Source organism: Thalassophryne amazonica, chromosome 19, assembly GCF_902500255.1.
Source record: "Thalassophryne amazonica chromosome 19, fThaAma1.1, whole genome shotgun sequence".
In the NCBI taxonomy this organism is placed as follows: domain Eukaryota; kingdom Metazoa; phylum Chordata; class Actinopteri; order Batrachoidiformes; family Batrachoididae; genus Thalassophryne; species Thalassophryne amazonica.
The window spans coordinates 18,582,439-18,601,379 of NC_047121.1; the positions used below are offsets into that span (position 1 = coordinate 18,582,439).

General features: G+C 38.9%; 1 protein-coding gene across 2 annotated transcripts in view; it reads left to right on the forward strand.

Moving 5' to 3' along the window:
* The window catches only part of exoc3l4 (exocyst complex component 3-like 4), a 64,809-nt gene that overhangs the window by 4,827 nt on the left and 41,041 nt on the right, over positions 1-18,941 (forward strand). The window contains exons 2-5 of one of the 2 annotated variants that reach the window (XM_034195511.1): positions 1,182-1,464; positions 10,255-10,380; positions 16,144-16,356; positions 16,607-17,228. In XM_034195511.1, the coding sequence (XP_034051402.1) occupies positions 1,206-1,464; positions 10,255-10,380; positions 16,144-16,356; positions 16,607-17,228 (1,220 nt within the window). In that variant the 5' untranslated portion in view covers positions 1,182-1,205. Of the gene's footprint in view, positions 1-1,100; positions 1,465-10,254; positions 10,381-16,143; positions 16,357-16,606; positions 17,229-18,941 lie in introns of those variants that run through there. The other variant, XM_034195510.1, reaches the window with a different exon arrangement.

Here is an 18,941-nt window from a genome sequence, read left to right on the forward strand (position 1 = left end):
TATATAAAACAAACAAAGAGCAATCAGAGATTTCTGACGTCCACCAATCCGGATCTGGATCACCTCCAAAATTCAGGGGAGTCTTCCATGCCCTAATATCTATCTTTAAAGCCTATATAAAGTGAAATCTTAATCTAGAATCCGGATCTGGTGTCCTGTCGAGATGAGGTGAACATCGAGATGAGGTGCGTCGCGCTACTGCGCATGCGTGCACATGCGCACATCGCTCTACCCCGGACTTGAAGACATCACCCATCGAGATGAGGTGCCTCGCGCAACTGCACATGTGGAGATGATGTAACTTGCTCGACCTGCAACTGCGCATGCGCATTTTGTTTTTTGTTTTTTTTTCCATCAAAGTTTTTTTAATTAATTGTATTCATTGTCTTTATAGCCTAGTAAGTAAAACATTTTCTGTATTTTACGTTAGGAGCATAAATAGATGTATGTATATTTTGGCTGTCGAAATAAGCTAACTCCAGGTTAAAAATACTTTATAGTGAGTAGATTTTATACATTACTACGTTCGGATGAACAGTTTATACATTTATTTGCCCGTCAAAATAAGCCAACTTCATCAAGTAATTTTTCAGTGCACACGTGCAGTTACGAGAGGCACCTCATCTTGACGACGCACCTCATCTGGACAGACTTATCTGTCCAGATGTGGAACTTTCTCTCTGCAAAGGTATCAGAATAACAGAACACCTCTGTCCAGGGACTTCATGGCTCCACGAACTCAAAGGCTTTGGACTCAGAGACATGAATGTCACTGCCGAGATGAGTGCCAAGAACTTCATTGCTGCCCTCTACGTTAAATTAATTCAAATTTATCTTACATTTTTAAGTTGAATCCAAATAGGCAGAAAAAATTGGAGTATGTAATAAAAATGTTTTTTTTCAGAGGCTTGAAAAAAATCTTTCTGTGTGCAATGATATCTTTGACTGCTTAGTCTTGATTATCCTTGATTCAAACATCAGGTGACCTTTCTTGAGAAGAAAATGCTGCGTGACTACCCGCCCGGATTGTCATGTTATGTGTAAACACCCCTGTTGCCTGGTGCCACAGAAACCAAAAGCACACTTTAAATGCCAACACATTCACTATCTGGTGGGCCAGAGTGTGACAAACTGCTTTATCTGTAGACTTTAACCATTATGTTGATGTTGTTCCCTCACAGCTTGATGTCAGATACTTGGATGAAATGGCACAAATGAGTGAAGGATCCACTGAAAACCCAGACGAGGACAGCGTGCCCCTCAGGAGCAACGGAAAGACGTCCACTAATGGCAGCGGCAAGGAGAAACTGGGCTTGTTAAAGACATTTCGACACAGCATCAAACGGGTTGGAGAAAAGAGCCCCATCTCATCTATGAGGTCAAAGGTCACAACCACAGAAGGCACGGGTGCTGCTGATACCAATGGCTCAAGTGCAACCGATTTAGAAACACCCACGTCACCAAGTGAGTTACAACCTTTCGGTTAAGAAAAAAAATGTGAAATGGCAATGACGTAACACATTGTCCAAAGGTCATAAGAATTTAGTAGATTTCATTTTTAAAGCCCTACATAAACACTACACAAACAGGCGTTAATGACTTTTTACCTCCGCCAATGAACTTGGGTGGAGGTTATGTTTAAACCCCTGTTTGAGATATAATTTATACTTTATTGATCTCACAGTGGAGAAATTATGTTTACACTGTAGTTACCTCAGACAGCAATTAGTCCACAATTATTACTTGTTTACCGTAATAATGGCACACATCAGAATTAAAGACACCACATACACATTTGACATTGTTTATGTGCACTAAATTTGAAGAAGTCCGTTATCCGAATTGAGGCAAGTGGGTGAAGGTGGGTGAAGGTCGCGCCACCATCAGCTTGGGGGGGGACCTGCTGCAGCTAAAACCGCGTTGCCCCCACAGAAGGGAAGGGATGACGTGAGCAGAAGCCAGAGTGGGGTGTCTGTGATGGGGGTGGGGAGAGGGAGTGGAGCATGCTTCAGTCCTGTGAAACAGTTTATTGTCTTTGTGAGTTGAGATAAGAAAAAGCCAAATGTTCACCAAGGCCTGAAGACATTCCTCTGGAGGAAAACAGCAGGGAAATTTGTCCTTCAGGCTGATGAGCCTGCCGTGTTTTGGTTTGAGCAGTGAAAAACTCTTTTTACAGCTTCACTTTTTACAGCTTCACTTGAACAACCAAATCCCAATTATGAATTAAGAATATTCCCAATTATGAATTAAGAATATTCCCCGCCCTCCGAAATCTTCATCTTCATCTGCAAGGCACACATCTGCTCCAAGATGTCATCCAGTTTGCATCTGAGTTCAAGAGTCATCGCAGTCTGAGAATGCATTACTTTGCCCACCTCGTTAATCATGACGGACAAGCGAGGGCCCGTGGTTCTTGATGCTGATGTCTTGCCAATTTTACGGTAGATCCCACAGCTTGGGATTCCGACAAGGGTGGTCGCATCTCCTCCACTCTCCCTTATCTCTCTGCCTTTAACCTTGAAGTCCCTACTTCACTAGACTGTGAATTTCTCAAATTATATTGGATTCTGGATCTATTGGACTACTATTGGATGAACCATGGAATTGATCAGCTGGTCTCTGAACGCTATTGACACTATTTTTTCTACAAGAAGGTCAGGACTGGGGGATCCTACCTGCCCAGATGGAACGTATCCTGCGGGCTATGTCCTCGACTCCTGGGGGTTTTGGTGTGTTGCATGCTTGGCACCTTTCTCCGTTGAGGATGTCGAGGATTTATTCATTTTTGGTCTCATGGCAGCAGGGCTGGTACTTTTTGGCTTATGTGCTGCCCTGATCTACCAGAAAATTGCCAAGATGGTGCCATCAAGAACCACGGGCCCTTGCTTGTCCGTCATGATTAACGAGGTTGGCAAGGCAGTGCATTCTCAGACTGCGTTGACTCTTGAACTCAGACGCAAATTGGATGACACCTTGGAGCAGATGCATGCCTTGCAGTTGAAGCTGAAGGTTTCGGAGGCTGGTGAATATTCTTAATTCATAATTGGGAATATTCTAAATTCATAATTGGGATTTGGCTGTTCAAGTGGAACTGTTAAAAGTGTTTTTCACTGCTCAGCTACAACACTCCAGGCTTATCTAGCCTCAAGGACAAATTGCCCACTGTTTACCTCCAGAGGAATTTATTCAGGCCTTGGTGAGATTATTCAGCTCTATTCTTATCTGAACCCACAAAGACAATAAACTGACTTATACATGGACTGAAGCATGCTCCAGCTTTTCCCTTTCACCTACCTTCCCTTACAGTGGATTCATATCCTGATAAGCAAGAACTGATTCAATTTTCAAGCTTATAGGTCAAAGGTCAACATCAGGAAAAATCTTGGAAAAATCCCTATCCTTTAAGATTGAACATATTTTCAAAAATTCAGAACTCTGTCACAAAAGTTCAAATTTCTTTCACATTTGATTATTATGTAGGATGGCATCCTTTATCAACTGACAAAGTTTAATCCGGATCTGATCTGAATTACATATTTTGTGGCCATTTAAATTTACATTGAAAACCCCATTTCCTGTATATTTTACATTATATTTTGAATGAAAAATGAATGAATGAAAACTGTTTATTTCGAACATTTGATACAACAACAATTACAAGATAGATCAGTAAAGTCAACAACAAAAAAGTTCCTACTGTGTACCCAACATGTCCGAAAAGGGGTAGGGTGAAGCATCAGCTTATTTATCCCTACCCCTTCTTCCCCACAACCAGTAATACCCTTTGCCACATATACACATAAATTCCTACACACCTAAACCGATATCAATATATATATATATATACATATATATACACATACACATACATATACACATCAACATACATACACATATACATATATACACATATATATACACAAACATAAATATACACCTACACATACCTACTTACATACAAAATACTATATATTTACAAGCCGAAGCAAAAAACAAAAACACCCTAACCCTCATTACCCTTCCTCCTCCCTATACCCAGAAAAAAACATATTTTTGTACCGCTGTTTGAACTGGTTCATGCTTGGACATTGCTTGAGCCCCACTCCCAATCTGTTCCACATCCTCACCCCACAGACAGAAATACAGAAACCTTTTAATGTTGTTCGTGCCCACTGATGCTTTAAATTAAATTTCCCCCTCAGACTGTAATCCCCTGATCTGTTAAAAAACATATTTTTAATATTTGCTGGAAGTAAATTGTTTATTGCTTTATACACAATTTGTACTGTTTGAAAATGAACCAAGTCTGTGAATTTTAAGAATTTGGATTGTAAAAATAGTGGATTTGTATGATCTCTATAGCCAGTATTATGAATAATTCTTATAGCTCTTTTCTGCATTACTGATAGTGATTGTGTTGTACCTTTATAAGTATTACCCCATACCTCTGCACAGTACTGTAAATATGGTAAAACCAGTGAGCAGTAAAGAATGCGGAGTGAGTTGTGGTCCAGAATATGTTTCGCTTTGTTTAGAACTGAAATGCTTCTTGACAGTTTACTTTGTATATGTTTTATATGAGTCTTCCAGTTTATCTTATCATCTATTATCACCCCCAGAAACTTATTTTCATGTACCCTTTCAATATCGACCCCCTCGACTTGTAACTGAACCTGTATGTCTGTATTACAATAGCCAAATAACATGTATTTTGTTTTACTTAAGTTTAATGATAATTTATTTCTGTCAAACCATATTTTCAATTTTCCCATTTCTATACTGATCCTCCTCAGTAACTCCTGCAAATCCCCCCCTGAACAAAAAATGCTTGTGTCATCTGCAAATAATACTAATTTTAATATTTTGGAAACATTGACAATATCATTTATATAAATTAGAAACAGTTTTGGACCCAATACTGACCCCTGTGGGACGCCACAAGCATTGTCCAAGCATGATGATGTATATTCCCCCAACTTCACAAACTGTTTTCTGTTACTTAAGTAGCTTCTCACCCAGTGCAACACCAACCCCCTAATCCCATACTGTTCAAGTTTATTGATTAATATGTCATGATTAATTGTATCAAAAGCCTTTTTAAGGTCTATAAATATTCCAACTGAATGTAATTTGTGGTCTATGGCGTTTGTAATCTCCTCAACTGATTCTATTAATGCAAGTGATGTTGAACTATGTGCTCTGAATCCATATTGACTATCAATAAGTAATTTATGTTTATTTATGAATTTGTCTAATCTATTATTGAATAACTTTTCTAATAATTTGGAAAATTGTGGAAGCAAAGAAACAGGTCTATAATTTGTGAAGTGGTGTCTATCCCCAGTCTTATACAGCGGCACAACCTTAGCTATTTTCATTTGATTGGGAAATTTACCGGTTTGAAATGATAAGTTACAGATGTATGTTAATGGTTCTACAATCCATTCAATGACCTGTTTTACCACCACCATATCAATTTCATTTAAATCGGTAGATGTTTTATATTTACAATTATTCACAATGTCTATAATTTCATTTCCATCCACTGCTGTGAGGAACATTGAACAGGGATTTCTTTCTATGAGATTATTATCCCAATCCTCAGGTTGGGAATCGGGAATTTTTTCTGCCAAGCTTGGTCCAATATTTACAAAAAAATTATTAAAACCGTTGACTACCTCATCCTTATTTTCCTTCTTGACATTATTTTAATCACACACTCATCTTCAACCGCTTAGTCCAGGTTGCGGTGGGGCTGGAGTCTGTCCCAGCAGACATAAAGCGTGATGTGGGGTACACCCTGGACAAGACGCCAGTCTGTCGCAGGGCCACATATACACAAACTAACACATTCATACCTACGGACAATTTAAAGTTTCCAGTCCACCTAACCTGTGTGTCTTTGGATGTGGGAAGAAACCGGAGCACCCGGTGGGAACCCATGCAAACACGGGGAGAACACGTAAACTCCACACAGAAAGGCCACAGGTGGGAATCGAACCTATGACCTTCTCACTGTGAGCAACAGTGCTGACCACTAAGGCACCATGCTGCCATATCTTAATCAAACATACCCAAATCACTCTCATATTTGAAAGTGGGGTGCAGACTGGCACTCAATATCACCTGACAAAGTCTGCTCCAAATGGATTTGTGCACATTTGAATTTATTATTGAAAAGCCCCTTTGGTTTACTTTTTGCATTATATCTCAATCAAAAGTGTTTCAATCACTCTCATTTGTGACAATGAGGTGCAAACTGGCACGCTCAATGAACAGACTAAGCTTGATCCGCATTTGATCCATATTGCAGATTTAGTGGATATTTGTTTTTAACATTGAAAAGCCCTCTTGAGCTATATTTTGTATTATATTTTAGCTTATGAAAAGTAACTTAAAACAGGACTTTGAGTTTGAAAATTTTTCCCAAGGTACAAATTTGTGGAAACTAGTGTTGGTGGAGGTTTGTGCTCTATGAGCGCGGTGCTCTAGTTCAGATACAGTAGTGGTCAGAATAATAGTAGTGCTATGTGACTAAAAAGATTAATCCAGATTTTGAGTATATTTCTTATTGTTACATGGGAAACAAGGTACCAGTAGATTCAGTAGATTCTCACAAATGCAACAAGACCAAGCATTCATGATATGCACACTCTTAAGGCTACGAAATTGGGCTATTGGTAAAAAAAAAAGTAGAAAAGGGGGTGTTCACAATAATAGTAGCATCTGCTGTTGACGCTACAAACTCAAAACTATTATGTTCAAACTGCTTTTTTAGCAATCCTGTGAATCACTAAACTAGTATTTAGTTGTATAACCACAGTTTTTCATGATTTCTTCACATCTGCGAGGCATTAATTTTGTTGGTTTGGAACCAAGATTTTGCTGGTATACTAGTGTGCTTGGGGTCATTGTCTTGTTGAAACACCCATTTGACCTCTTCAAGTATTGTGACATATCCAGACTGATCCATGATACCTGGTATGCGATATATAGGCACAACACCATAGTAGGAGAAACATGCCCATATCATGATGCTTGCACCACCATGCTTCACTGTCTTCACTGTGAACTGTGGCTTGAATTCAGAGTTTGGGGGTCGTCTCACAAACTGTCTGCGGCCCTTGGACCCAAAAAGAACAATTTTACTCTCATCAGTCCACAAAATATTCCTCCATTTCTCTTTAGGCCAGTTGATGTGTTCTTTGGCAAATTGTAACCTCTTCTGCACGTCTTTTATTTAACAGAGGGACTTTGCGGGGGATTCTTGCAAATAAATTAGCTTCACACAGGCGTCTTCTAACTGTCACAGCACTTACAGGTAACTCCAGACTGTCTTTGATCATCCTGGAGCTGATCAATGGGTGAGCCTTTGCCATTCTGGTTATTCTTCTATCCATTTTGATGGCTGTTTTCTGTTTTCTTCCACGCGTCTCTGTTTTTTTTTTCTTTCTTTTTTGTCCATTTTAAAGCATTGGAGATCATTGTAGATGAACAGCCTATAATTTTTTGCACCTGCGTATAAGTTTTCCCCTCTCCAATCAACTTTTTAATCAAACTACGCTGTTCTTCTGAACAATTTCTTGAACGTCCCATTTTCCTCAGGCTTTCACAGAGAAAAGCATGTTCAACAGGTGCTGGCTTCATCCTTAAATAGGGGACACCTGATTCACACCTGTTTGTTCCACAAAATTGATGAACTCACTGACTGAATGCCACACTACTATTATTGTGAACACCCCCTTTTCTACTTTTTCTTACTAATAGCCCAATTTCATAGCCTTAAGAGTGTGCATATCATGAATGCTTGGTCTTGTTGGATTTGTGAGAATCTACTGAATCTACTGGTACCTTGTTTCCCATGTAACAATAAGAAATATACTCAAAACCTGGATTAATCTTTTTAGTCACATAGCACTACTATTATTCTGAACACTACTGTGGACCAAAGGTACACTGAAACCATATTAAATTCCATTTTCCTAATATGCAAATATTCCAAGTATTCTAAGATCCTCAGATACTTATATCAAACATTAGTTTTGTGCTGAAGTTTTGATGAGCATGTAGGATTTCATGTCATTTAGTGGTGAAGTTGACGCTTGCTTGACCCAATGTAATTTCTTTTCACGCTTTTGCTTCTTTGATGACACAGATTCAAATTCCCTTACCTTCTCTTTTGATAAACAATCTCTATGAACCTCCATTAACCAAAAAACAAAACAAAACCAACCAACCAAAAAAAAAAACCAACCTTGCATTTGCACTGCTGTTATGCTCCTGTATCAACATGGCGGTGCAACATGGTGGCTTCTGTGAGGGGGCCTGCTCCCATGTACGAGATAGAAAGGGCTCATTCTAGGCTTATGAACATACATCGATTTATTGTTGCATTAATTTGTCATAATGAACAGATGGATATGAATGCGATTTTCCATTTCTCCAAATAAACACCTGGAAATTCAGTTTACTGTAGCTTTATGTTAAATTAGTATTACAGACCATGTTATTTTATGTCAATTGGCTTTTCAGTTAGCTTTGTATTTACAATCAGGTCCATAAGTATTTGGACAATTATTGTGATTCCGCCTCTATACACCACTAACTAAACTAAAACAAAACAGAATAATCAAAATATGACTTTGTTTCAGGGCTAGGACACTGGGGAATATTCTTCTGGTTGATTTGGTTCCATCAAAGCACAATGTCTTTGCGTGTGGAGCTTTCATGTTCTCCTCATGTCTACAGGAGTTTTTTCTGATTCCCTCTCACCACAACACATTGGGTTCATCTCCCAGTTGGATGGATTTTGTCAGGATTGGAATTCTAGGCACTATAAAAAAAATAAAATAAAAAGCTTACAGCATAACACAAACTGCAAAACATATGTATTTGCAGTTTGTGGGAAAGACCCTTCCATTTGAGGATCTACACTTTTAAAGACCTCCAAGCAACATCTAGGAGTCTGTCAAGAGAACTAGTCAGCTAACATCTAAACAGTCTACTCTGGAAACAACAAAAAACAATATTACAGCTTGAATTATATCAGGGAAAGGTTGTGTTTGCAGTTTCCACAGCTGCCAATGCACTTGAAACCAGTTGTGGCTGTAAGTACTAATAAAATAGAGTACTTTGGACTCTGGGATGTAGGTGACTGGATGTTGGACCTTGCAGCCATTAATACATATGATATGAATGAGCTTGAATGAGGCAGCAAATGAAGAAAAAACTGAATTGTGCTGATAGATCAAGTTTGATTTCTTGATTGACGTGCATGCATGTGTGTGTGTGTGTGTGTGTGTGTGTGTGTGTGTGTGTGTGTGTGTGTGTGTGTGTGTGTGTGTGTGTGTGTGTGCATGCGTGCATGTCGATGGAGGTGTTTAGTTTCCAGATATAGTCCAGTAAAAACAAAACAAGTTTTTCTTGTTGATAAAATGCAAACATAAGCCATCTTCCTGCTTTGGATGTAGAAATTTGACTTTGCAGTAACTTGCTGTGACATCATGAAATGGATTTTATAATATTTTAGTTTATAATATTTCTTTGACATTGATTTTTTTTTTTTTTTTTTTACACCTCAGTCATTCAGAACAAGAGTGTTTATGGTGCACATTTGCATGTGTCATCTACCAGATACAATTTTAGCTGAAAATATATGTTGAATGAAAGCTTTTACACCAGGAGTCACCAACCCTGGTCCTGGATATCATCTGTCCTGCACGTGATCCATCTCTCAATCCTACAACTACAACTACAACTGCTAATGAACTAAATCAGATGTGGAAAGCCAATCAAGAACTTGTATGACTATGTTGACAATTACTTTCTTTTTATATGGCCAATTTAAAGTAAAAATTGAAATTATTTTAACGTGAAAACATTTATTTAATGCTTTGATACTCAATCAGATTGCAGTATGTGAAGATATACACAGATTATATGACAAAGAGATCTAAAAATGACTTTTGTTTGCCATTCTTGAAGGTAAATATTGTCTCTTTTAGTCACTGCCCATCATTTCATTTCAGGCCTGTGGATTTATTGGAAACCGTTTCTCAGCAGGAAACAGGTTTGGAGATTCGAACACTGACTTTCTCTTTCTTAACTACTAGAGCTCCATCCAAGTTCACCTGCCTGTTTTCATTATCAGTACATCTCTGCCACATCTCCTTTATTATTGAGACACCATGGAGGACAACACCCGTCTCAACTCATTTACAAACAATACTCTCTCTCTCTCTCTCTCTCTCTCAGGTTTGAATGCTGGCTCACCCATTGTTTCACCTCTGAAAAGCATCGGTGTTTTTTTCCAGAAAAAAGCAGAAGCAGGGAGTGAGGGTACTTCAACAAAAATCAAATCACCTTTAAGAACGCGATCAGGTACAGAGATAATGCCGTGTCAAACCATTATGTCCCAATTAACAACAGTAGCTCTCAGCTTTGTTTTCTTTCCTCTGTAGATCTGCTATAATATGCCAAAGTTAACTTAGACATTATTGTTTATTCTTAGACGTTATTATTTATTTATTCATTTATTACAATTAGAAGTCAATGTGTTGATAAAAAGATGATTAGTCTGCGTGGAATACTGAATCCAATATGGAGCTAAATCCAGGCCAAAAGTTTTGTAATCTGAAAATTTAAAAAAAGATTGAAAAAATAAATTTTGAAACTGAAAATTCAATGTTTGTTCTTGAATTGTATAATCATTTAAAAAGTATTATTAAAATAAAAATAAGTGTAAGATATATATTTTTCAGTTTACAGTTTTTATTGATTGCTTTGACACAGTAGTCGACTCAAAATCCACATTTCTCAAAACAGTTAATGCAGAGGCCTAAACAGTGGCACCAATGGTCAGAATGACACGTTTTGCTTGCAAAAGGCTCTAACTCTGCTAAAACATTTAAACTATGGACCAAAAGCAAATTTTGCCCTCAAACAACACAACTTGCACACAAGTGCATAAGCGCTTCCAATCAGTCATTAGACAAGGGGCATCAAAATACAAAATGCAGCACTCAATGTGAATCAGTGCTGCATTACTGGTCATTGTACCTAATGACTGAGCAGCTTACATGTCAGTGCCATTTGTAGTCAAATTTGCCTTCTTGCAAAAAAATTGATCCAGATATGCTGTGATGAAAATTTTATTGATTGCAGTATTCATTCTTGTTTTTCTTATTTAGACCGTGGCTAACAAATGAAATATCCCAACAGAAACCACATATAGAATATGAAAGAAAAAATAAAATCCGTCACTGTGTAAGACATTAGGAAAATAAAAATAATAATTCTGTACAATAAAGAAAAAAAATCTCTACTAGTCTATTCTCTCTTGATGAATAGGCCACATGGCCTCATCTACATCACACTCAATATTTTCCCTTGCGATGCACTTAGGGAAGAATCTTCTAGCATGCCTTATCCATCCTTGGCATGCCTCTGCATCTGTGTCTTGGGCAGCAGCGGTCATTGCATCGAGCAAGGGCATCTGCTCATAGGGGCGGTGGTCGTATACCTTCCATCTCCATGCACTGAAGAATTCCTGTATAGGATTTAAAAATGGAGAGTATGGAGGAAGGAATTGCATCATCATCCTCGGGTGCCCCACAAACCACTCATTCACCACACGAGAGTGGTGGAATGCCACATTGTCCCAGATGATTACAAACAGTGGCATGCCAGGCCTCAACAGCCCTCTTTCCTGAGGCAGGATGAGCCTGTCATGCAGGGTGTCCAAGAATGCAATGAGGCGCTCACTATTGTAGGGGCCAACAGCTGGAATATGGCTGAGGACGCCATCATTAGAAATAGCAGCACACATAGTAATGTTGGCGCCCCTCTGCCCTGGAACTGTAATAGTGGCCCTATGCCCAATGAGGTTCCTCCCACGTCGCCTCACTTTACAGAGTTTGAAGCCGGCTTCATCGACATAGATGAAAATATGATGTGCCCCCTCAGCTTCAAGCTCCATGATACGCTGAAGAAAAGAAAAAGCAAAATTACAATTACATACAGTAAAGGTAACTCCAGTTGACAGTAACTGCATGATATGCCAAGGCACAACAGTATAGTACTGTAATGTGTCCTTACCTCCACATATTGGCATCTGGCCTCCTTCACAGCATCAGAGTTCCTCTGAAAGGGAACTCTGTAGAGCTGTTTCATAGCCATGTTGTTCCTACTGAGGACACAGGCAATTGTTGTCTCACTCACAGTATTTACATTTCGAAATACCCCCTGATCTGCAATAACTGCTGCCCTGATTTCACGCAGCCTAATGGCATTATTTGCCAGAACCATGTTCACAATGGCTGCCTCCTGCTCAGCATTCAAAAGTCTGCATCTACCACCACCGACCGGTAGCCTTTCGATTCTATAAAGAATACATGACTTGTGGAATAAAATTACATGACATACTGTATATCACTACAGATATAGCTGTATATACTGTATGAGCAACATTACCTGTTCTCCAGTCGAAAAACTCTGACAATGGATGCAACCGTGTTTCTATTGAGAACAGGTTGGACTCTTTGTCCAGCCTCTCTATGTGAAAGACCATGATTTACCACATGGTCAATCACAGTTGCCCAAATTTCATCTGTGACTTGAGCCCTTCCAGCTACACCCCCACCTCGCACACGGACTCCTCTTCCTCGGACTCGTCTTCCCCCGAGCCCTCTACCTCTCACTCTCATGTGCCTTAGACCATCCATGCTTGCAAGTTACAACACACAACGTGGCACCTTTTGAACCTGCAGACTGATTGCAAATTGAAAAGTTGTGTGAAGCAGTGTCAAACAGGTGCTCCAGTGATTTCATGCCGGTCAAGAGGTTTCTAAGAGATGGGAATATATGGTTTCTGTTTGGTTACCACAACTAAAGCAATGGAGTTTGGACTGCTTGAATGACATCTGCGTTAACTGATTTGCAAAAGGGTGGGGGAATTGTGTCAAACCAATGACAATGGGTTAACTCATTTGCAAGAGGTGTTTTTTGCTCTGCTGAGAGAGTGATGATGAGGACTGAGAGGTTACCAGTTTCTTCAAACAGGTTAAAGCAATCAATAAAAACTGTAAATAAATTTTTGATTCAGCTCTGTAATTACGTACTTTGATCAAATAATTTATTTTCATTCATATTTTTTTCCACCTTCAGATCTTTTTTCGCTTTGAGATCTTATTTTTTCAGTTTCAAACTTTTGGCCCCATTTTGGTCTGGGAGGGCGTGGCTTTGATTGACAGGGGCATGGAATTGTGAGTGACAGTAGAGCAATCAGTCCTCACATGATGTTGCTTTCAGGAAACGTGGGTACTTTGATAGATAATGATTTAACACTTTCTCTCCACTGTATTGTCTTGATACCTGTAAATAAAGTGATGCTAAGGACAAAGATGTCTATTACAAGTAAATCTAGACCACTCTTGGTCATTTTTGATGTTTAAAAACTGGAAAATCTATATATTTTACACTTATTTTTATTTTGATAATACTTTTTAAATGATTATACAATTCTATTAATATAATATAATATATTATACAATTATATATACAATAATATAATATATTATATTATATATTATATATATATATATATATATTATATTATATTATATTATATATTATTATATTATATTATATTATACAACAATATAATATATTATACAATAAAAGATTGTACAGTTTTTCAGTTTCAAAATTTATTTTTTTAAATCTTTTTTTTATTTTCAGATTACAAAACCTTTGGCCTACATTTAGCTCCATAAATCAATCATAGACTGCCACAAAATGCAAATCCCTGAGGATAAATAGACAAAATAAATAAATTATATAAAAATAATATGTAAAATCTAACAAGCAAGAGCTACTGGGCTAAAAACATGAAGCAGTCTGTCTATGTGTGTCGGCCCTGCTATAGTCCAGGGTGAACTCCACCTCTCAGTGATCACCACGCTCTTAACTGAAATAATATAATAGAAAACAAAGTAAATGTAAGAATCACTGCATTTTTTAAAATTTAATTAAAATTTTATTTTATTTTATTTATTCTTTTTGCTTTTCCATATTGGTCAGGTGTCCTCACCTGGAAAACAGGTCACAGCACCAACAAATAAACAAATAAATGTAGTGCAAGTGTGAAGAACGATACCAGAGGAGTTAAACATAAAAAGCTAAATTCTGCTGCATGAATTTATGTTCCGTTTTTCTCATTTTTGCTTATGTCTTCTCTTTTACATTGTTAGAAGTCTGACAATTTAAGTGATGAGCGATTTCAACTGTTTGAAGTTGTCACAATGTTTTTACTAAAACATGGCACATACAATGCACATAATCATAAATTAATGTGCATATTTAGTGTTTTAAGGTTTCAGGAACCCTCATTAGTACACATTGTGTAACGTACTAACCTGTAAACGTGGTGTCCACCAGAACCTCTTGTTTTTTAAATGCTATGAACATGTTTTTTATTTATGCCATTTTTATAAAGATATGTAATATAACCACATAGGGCTTATTTATCTATCTGCTGCTATTGAAACAAGATCTTTTGGGTATATGTGGCTGATAAAATTTCATTTTGAAAGATTTTCAAACTTTTTTCTCCTTTTTTTTTAACATGACTTTCAGTACAAAAATTCAGTACTTATTCCTACTCCCTGCCACTACTCTGATGCAAATAACCTGAATAGAAACTACCCTGACAGTTCAGTAGTTAGGAAAAACTGACACTAAGCTCAAAATTGTGGTATAGAGTCTGACCAAATATCATTATATCAAACTTGGGTCCAAGTGAACCCTATTAGAAAAATTATTACAGAGACCACAGTCTTAAACTGGATCAAAATATGATAAATTTAAGATAACTGTATGATAAATTTAAGATAACTGTATATATACAGTTATCTTAAATTTATCATATTTGTGTCATTGACACAAATATGTGTCAAGGTACGTAACATATCAGTTGAATAAGCATAACAGTTCAGAAAATATATCAATAAATATACCGCTGGAGTTCGCGTGAACCACAAGTAGACTGATCAGGTTTTTAAAGAAAAAAAAATACAAGCAGTCATTCCGCTCTGAGCTCACCTGGTCCCAGTCAGAAGCAGAGCAGGACGCAATTGATGCTTGGCTGGGAGACTGCTTGGGTACACCAGGAGCAGTGAGCAGGTTTCGCCATGTAGAACTAGAGTTGAGTCAGGAAGGGTATCTGGGGTAAAACTTGTTCCAAATCCCAATGCAGATCTGAAGCATGCACGGCATGATGACCCCTGTAGCAGACTGAACAGTCCCCCCTAAATATTGGTCTGCCCTGCCTTCACTGCACATGCGTCATTTGGGACCACAGCAGCTCCTCTGAGTCTGGCTCTCTTCATTCAAAGCAATCAAAGGGAATAATGTGATTATTAACCATCAGATGACAAAGTAAAACCTCTTAAATCATTTGAAAGTCAGATTTAAGCAGAAACAAAGCCGTTTTAAGCAAAAACGAGGCAATAATCAGTGAGTCGCTACTGACGCTCTGAAATGACGTCGATGCAGCAGCAATTATACAAAAACTTCAGATATCTGTGGCTGAGACAGATGATGACTGGCGTGCACTTTTAAGCAGAAACGAGGTGATAATCAGTGAAACTGTAGTGACGCTCAGAAATGACGCTGCTGAACTCCGAAATGACACATGCACAGTGAAGACAGGACGGACTGATTTTCAGGGGGGACTGTTCAGTCAGCAACACGCCAACCACCTTGGAGAAGCTAAAAACAAACAGACAGACAGACAAGCAAACACACAAGAAACAAGCGCAATCAGAGATTTCTGGCACCCGCCAATCCGGATCCGATCACCTCCAAAATTTAATGGGTTCTTCCATGGCCTGTGGTGAAAATTTTGTCAAAATCTGTGAAGTAGTTTTGACATAATCCTGCTAACAGACAGATAGACAAATAAACGCAGGTGATTTTATTACGTCCTTGTCGGATGTAATTACAGTTATCTGTCTGACAAACAGTATACAAATAAAATCAAGAGATAAAATTATGTTTTGGGACCAGTTGCACATACCTTTTTTTTTTTATAAACATGTTGATTGTGGGGTTTTGTTGTATTTTTCACTCCCTTGCTCTCTTTAGATCCCACTGCGCTGTTTGGTGACTCTCTACTGAAAAAAGGTGCATCCATTGGTCACAGCCTGAGACTCAGCAGTAAGAAGGACAAAGAAAGGATTTGCACAGAGGACCCACTCATCCCTGAGAACAAGGAGGAGGAGATGCAGGGGGAGGTCATGCTGGAGAAAATGTGGGAGTCCTACGCACTTCCAGAGATCCCTGACACGCCGCTGTCAGGTACACGGTTTGGTATAGTGTCACTGTTCTCTCTTGAGAAAAGGACAATACATATATTGTCCCACACAAATGGTTCCAGCCTTATGACATACCTGTGCCCCCCCCCCACACACAAAATACATCTGTACTACAATGTGATGGTCCAAAGCAGTGCTCACATTACTGCACCACAGCAGTCTGTTGCTTTAAATTTGCATGAATTGTGCAGTGAAGTTTATTTTTCTCTAAATATTTTCTCTTTCCTATGCAGTGATGCAGATCAGCAAGTTGATAGAGATGGAGGTTTTAGAGGAGGCTCACCTGAACCTGCTGTCGTTGCGGCAGGAGTTCCAGCGTGAAAGGGAGCAGTGCACCAAAGAAGATTCACCAGTGGAGCTAGCCAAGAAAGAGAAGGACCTCAGCCTCCTCTATGAAAACCTAAGGAATAAGATTAAAGCCATAGTACGTGATTCCAACTCCCTTCCCAACAGAAACAACGGGCTGCTTGAACCCGTGGCTCACATCATCCTGGAGGAGGAGAAGAGGGCTGGGGAGCCTTGTGCACTAGCGGGCAGCTGGATGGAAAGCTGGAGAGAGGCGGTGGGTGAGGGGGTGCAAGCCAAGGTGGAGAACATCCACTTGGACAGCATGGAGCAGAACACCTCCTGGCTGGCCGTGCACCTGGGCCTTCTGGGCAAGGTAATTGTGCAGGACTTGGAGAATGTGAAGAAAGACCTGCAGTGGTCCTACCCACCCAGCTTCAAAGCGTTCAGTGTCTATGTGAAGAGTTATCACAAAGCCATCGGACAGCACCTGAAAAAGCTGCAGCAGCAGGTGACGGAGCGGAAGGATTACTACAGGCTGCTGGACTGGATCAACAACTGCTATCAGAGGTCAGTGATGCAGCCCAGACTGATAAAATGCACGACGTTTGTTTCAATGAAATAGGAATTTTAAAAATAATTTAAAAAAAATACAAGAATAAATCAAACAATTAACATATTTAGTTTTTCCCCATTAATTCTAATGTTTTTATGCTGCTGTTTAAAAAGCAGTATTTATTCTTCTCTACAAGAGTCAAGACAGAAGTCAGACCACCAGAACAAGAATTTTAGCTGAGGAAGCTTCTGCGATTTGAAGCGAAACATCCTCGCGTCAAGCAACCCAGTCCAGTCGAAGATTCAAGCTTCTCTACTAAAGCAGTGTTTACTTATTAAACAGTGATTGTTTCATTTGAATCATTTCTAGAGCTTGATGAGGTGTATAATAATTATCAATCAATCAATCAATCAATTTTTTTTTTATATAGCGCCAAATCACAACAAACAGTTGCCCCAAGGCGCTTTATATTGTAAGGCAAGGCCATACAATAATGATGTAAAACCCCAACGGTCAAAACGACCCCCTGTGAGCAAGCACTTGGCTACAGTGGGAAGGAAAAACTCCCTTTTAACAGGAAGAAACCTCCAGCAGAACCAGGCTCAGGGAGGGGCAGTCTTCTGCTGGGACTGGTTGGGGCTGAGGGAGAGAACCAGGAAAAAGACATGCTGTGGAGGGGAGCAGAGATCGATCACTAATGATTAAATGCAGAGTGGTGCATACAGAGCAAAAAGAGAAAGAAACAGTGCATCATGGGAACCCCCCAGCAGTCTACGTCTATAGCAGCATAACTAAGGGATGGTTCAGGGTCACCTGATCCAGCCCTAACTATAAGCTTTAGCAAAAAGGAAAGTTTTAAGCCTAATCTTAAAAGTAGAGAGGGTGTCTGTCTCCCTGATCTGAATTGGGAGCTGGTTCCACAGGAGAGGAGCCTGAAAGCTGAAGGCTCTGCCTCCCATTCTACTCTTACAAACCCTAGGAACTACAAGTAAGCCTGCAGTCTGAGAGCGAAGCGCTCTATTGGGGTGATATGGTACTACGAGGTCCCTAAGATAAGATGGGACCTGATTATTCAAAACCTTATAAGTAAGAAGAAGAATTTTAAATTCTATTCTAGAATTAACAGGAAGCCAATGAAGAGAGGCCAATATGGGTGAGATATGCTCTCTCCTTCTAGTCCCCGTCAGCACTCTAGCTGCAGCATTTTGAATTAACTGAAGGCTTTTTAGGGAACTTTTAGGACAACCTGATAATAATGAATTACAATAGTCCAGCCTAGAGGAAATAAATGCATGAATTAGTTTTTCAGCATCACTCTGAGACAAGACCTTTCTGATTTTAGAGATATTGCGTAAATGCAAAAAAGCAGTCCTACATATTTGTTTAATATGCGCTTTGAATGACATATCCTGATCAAAAATGACTCCAAGATTTCTCACAGTATTACTAGAGGTCAGGGTAATGCCATCCAGAGTAAGGATCTGGTTAGACACCATGTTTCTAAGATTTGTGGGGCCAAGTACAATAACTTCAGTTTTATCTGAGTTTAAAAGCAGGAAATTAGAGGTCATCCATGTCTTTATGTCTGTAAGACAATCCTGCAGTTTAGCTAATTGGTGTGTGTCCTCTGGCTTCATGGATAGATAAAGCTGGGTATCATCTGCGTAACAATGAAAATTTAAGCAATACCGTCTAATAATACTGCCTAAGGGAAGCATGTATAAAGT